A 3,116-nucleotide genomic window follows, 5' to 3' on the forward strand; every position below is an offset into this window, starting at 1 on the left:
AAATAATTAGTACAAAAATTTATTATAATAAATAAAAATGTAATCAAAAATATTAAATTTTGAACCATTCAAAATGAACTACTAATAAAACAAATTGGGCTAATAAAAATTATTATAAAAATTAATTTTAACATTGTAAAATATTAAATGATTGAAAATAATCATTTCCATGAGTACGAATTATTGAAACAAGAATTGAAAGACCTAATGCACCCTCACAAACTCTAAAAGTTAAAAATATTATACTAAAAAATCTTCTAAAATTTATTAAATTTAAATAAATAAATAATAAAAAAAATAAATTTAATACAATATATTCCAATCTCAAAAGTATTGATAATAAATGCTTTCGATTAGAAACAAATATAAAAATTCCAATTAAAAATAAAAAACAAGGTAATCCTCAATAAAATATTATTAACATTAGTTTTAATAGTTTAATAAAAACATTGGTCTTGTAAATCAAAAATAAGATTTAATCTTTTAAAACTTCAAGAGAAAAGTAATTACTTTTTCATTAATCCCCAAAATTAATATTTTATATAAACTACCTCCTGATATTATACAATTAATTTTATATAGATCAACTTTAATTTCAAGATTTATTTTCATACAAATAAATCACCCTTTAGCTATAGGATTCATACTATTAATTCAAACTTTACAAATTTGCTTAATTACAGGATTAATAGCTAAAAGATTCTGATTTTCTTATATTTTATTTCTAATTTTTCTTGGAGGGATATTAGTTTTTTTTTTTAGGTTACATCCTTAGCTTCAAATGAAATATTTTCATTTTCAATAAAATTAACAACTATTTGTTTAATAATCTTTATTTTATTTATAATTTTAAGATTAATATTAGATAAATCATTAACTTTAACCTTTCTAGAAAATAATGAAGAAGATGAAACGGTGGAACACTTTTTGTGCTTCTTGCTTGCTTGGTTATTTGTCATCGGGGTTTTTTTCATTCGGTCTTTTCTCTATTGTCAGTTTCTAAATTAAAAGTTTGGCGTAAAAAGCTTAGCCATTTTGATGTTTAAGTTTTGTGTTTTAAAAATGTGATGAATATTTTTCGCCTCACTTTAAAACTCGGAGCGATAATAATAAAAATGATGCTATTAACACAAATAAACTATTTTGCGTATACTCCACGTGCAAAGTCATGAGTGAGCCGAACATTTGATGAGTTTATGGTAACGATAGTGTACATAACGCTAGCGCTCTACGAGCTCTATTTTTTAAAACTTACAAGTGTGTATTCACATTATTTTTATAAACAGAACACAAGAAAATATTTTATTTTTATTTTGGCCACTCTGAGCTTAGGTTTTGAATTCACCCGCGATGTAAATCGTAATCTTTTTACGAGCTTTGGGAATATTTAGAAAGGTATCAGCAGGGGGTCCACGCAAACCAGTAAATTTTTGAAAGGGGTCTACGAGAAAAAAAAAGTTTGGGAACCTATGGTATGTGATTTCAAAAATATTTTCAAATGTATTTGTATTTTCAAAGCAAGCATTTTGTATTTCAAAGTCTTTTTAAATATTATTTTACAAGTATTTTTAATATCTCTTATACATATGTATTATATGTTTTTTTTTCGGACGATACAGTATATTCCGTTTAGCTGCCTATTCGCTTAGGTGCATTTTCCGCTTACGGGCACAATTTTGCCAAAATACTGATTCATGAAATGGATTTTGTACGAAAATTTCACTTGCAGCTGCATTTTCGGTAAGCAGCCCTTTTCCGTTAAATAGCCCTTTTTTGAGTAAGTTTTCTTCGATTTGTACCAAAAATACTTCGCTTACCAGCACTAAATTGTTTTCGAAAGCTCTTTTGCTTGAAACATTTCTATCCCTTTCAATACCTGAAAAACTACCCATAAACGCATGCTATGATACTCTCTTTTGAAGTTTACCACATGATCGCATGCATATATACATACATATGTAAGTAGTAGCATTTAGAATATTTCAACAGAAATGGGCTACGAGTTTTTCCGCTTAGTTGGACATTTCGCTTAAGTGCACCAAATCCTGTGCAGTGGAAGTAAATGCAGCTAAATGCAACGTTTTGTTCTTCTTAACCTACTTCAACAAAAGCGTTCCTCTCGATTTGTGCTTATACATAGTACAACGCCTATAAATACTAATCGTTAATCACTCGCGTAAAGTACCAAACGCCAAAATTGCCACCCTCGTCTTCCTATTCAGCCATACTTACCCATCCGATGCTCACTAGCATTCCCTCTGCCATGAAAAATTCTTTGAGTTCGTTTCTTAATGCCACACTGTGCAAAGCAACAAAAGGTCACGCTTACGATCAATAAAACCCAAGCACAAATCATGCAAGTAATAACAGTGGAATTCCGGCGGTAGCCGTACGAGGAGAGGTAGCCCTCATCGTTAACCAGCAAAAGGACGGAGTCGGTGTCATTGTTCAGATGAAAATCTAGTGCTGATATATTTCGTTCACCGTTGCTATGCTCTGCATTGGAAAACATGGACGCACTAGCCAAAGCTGTGGTGAACAGCGGATGGAACTGCTCAAGCCTAAGGTAAGTACGCGTCGTAGTCTCGCTAAACATTCTGGATTTCTCGTCTAAAGCTGATTGTTACAACCACTGTGCTCGGTATTTGGTAAACAAACCACATTAAGCGAGTAAAAAACGCGTATAATTAAATTTCCGACGTTTTGAAATATCTGAGTAATTTACATGTGCGGTAGTTTTTTTTATTTAATCACTAGCGAATGTCTTGGCCTCTAGCTTACACGATCACTGAGATCTCATTGTTTTATCTGTCTATCTTTATGATCAGGTGTTTAAAGTTTAAACTGATATTTTGTCATTTGTTTAAACTCGAGACGATTGTACTCCACGAGAGCCGGAGATACATAATTAAACCAACTCAACGAGAAAATGAGTTGGAGCACATGGACATACATATACGCATATACATTGATGTTTGTATAAAAAATGCAGCTTAATAAAGCTTTATTTTAGCTGTTAATTAATTCATACTAAATAATGTGTGTGAATGTGAGTTAGAGGTGTCGATATATTACACCGGTCAACAACTTAAAAAAATCTTGTTGCCGAGATATCG

At 30.8% G+C, this 3,116-nt stretch overlaps 1 protein-coding gene across 1 annotated transcript in view; it reads right to left on the minus strand.

Annotated features, from left to right (window-relative positions):
- The window catches only part of LOC118738757, a 367,494-nt gene extending 364,701 nt beyond the window's left edge, over positions 1-2,793 (minus strand). The window contains exon 1 of the mRNA XM_036469716.1: positions 2,233-2,793. Coding sequence (XP_036325609.1) covers positions 2,233-2,596 — 364 coding nt within the window. The 5' untranslated portion in view covers positions 2,597-2,793. The remainder of the gene's footprint in view (positions 1-2,232) is intronic.
- Positions 2,794-3,116: the final 323 nt, after the last annotated feature.

Source organism: Rhagoletis pomonella, unplaced genomic scaffold (genome assembly GCF_013731165.1).
Source record: "Rhagoletis pomonella isolate Grant_MI unplaced genomic scaffold, Rhpom_1.0 Rhpom_scaffold_00005, whole genome shotgun sequence".
NCBI lineage: Eukaryota > Metazoa > Arthropoda > Insecta > Diptera > Tephritidae > Rhagoletis > Rhagoletis pomonella.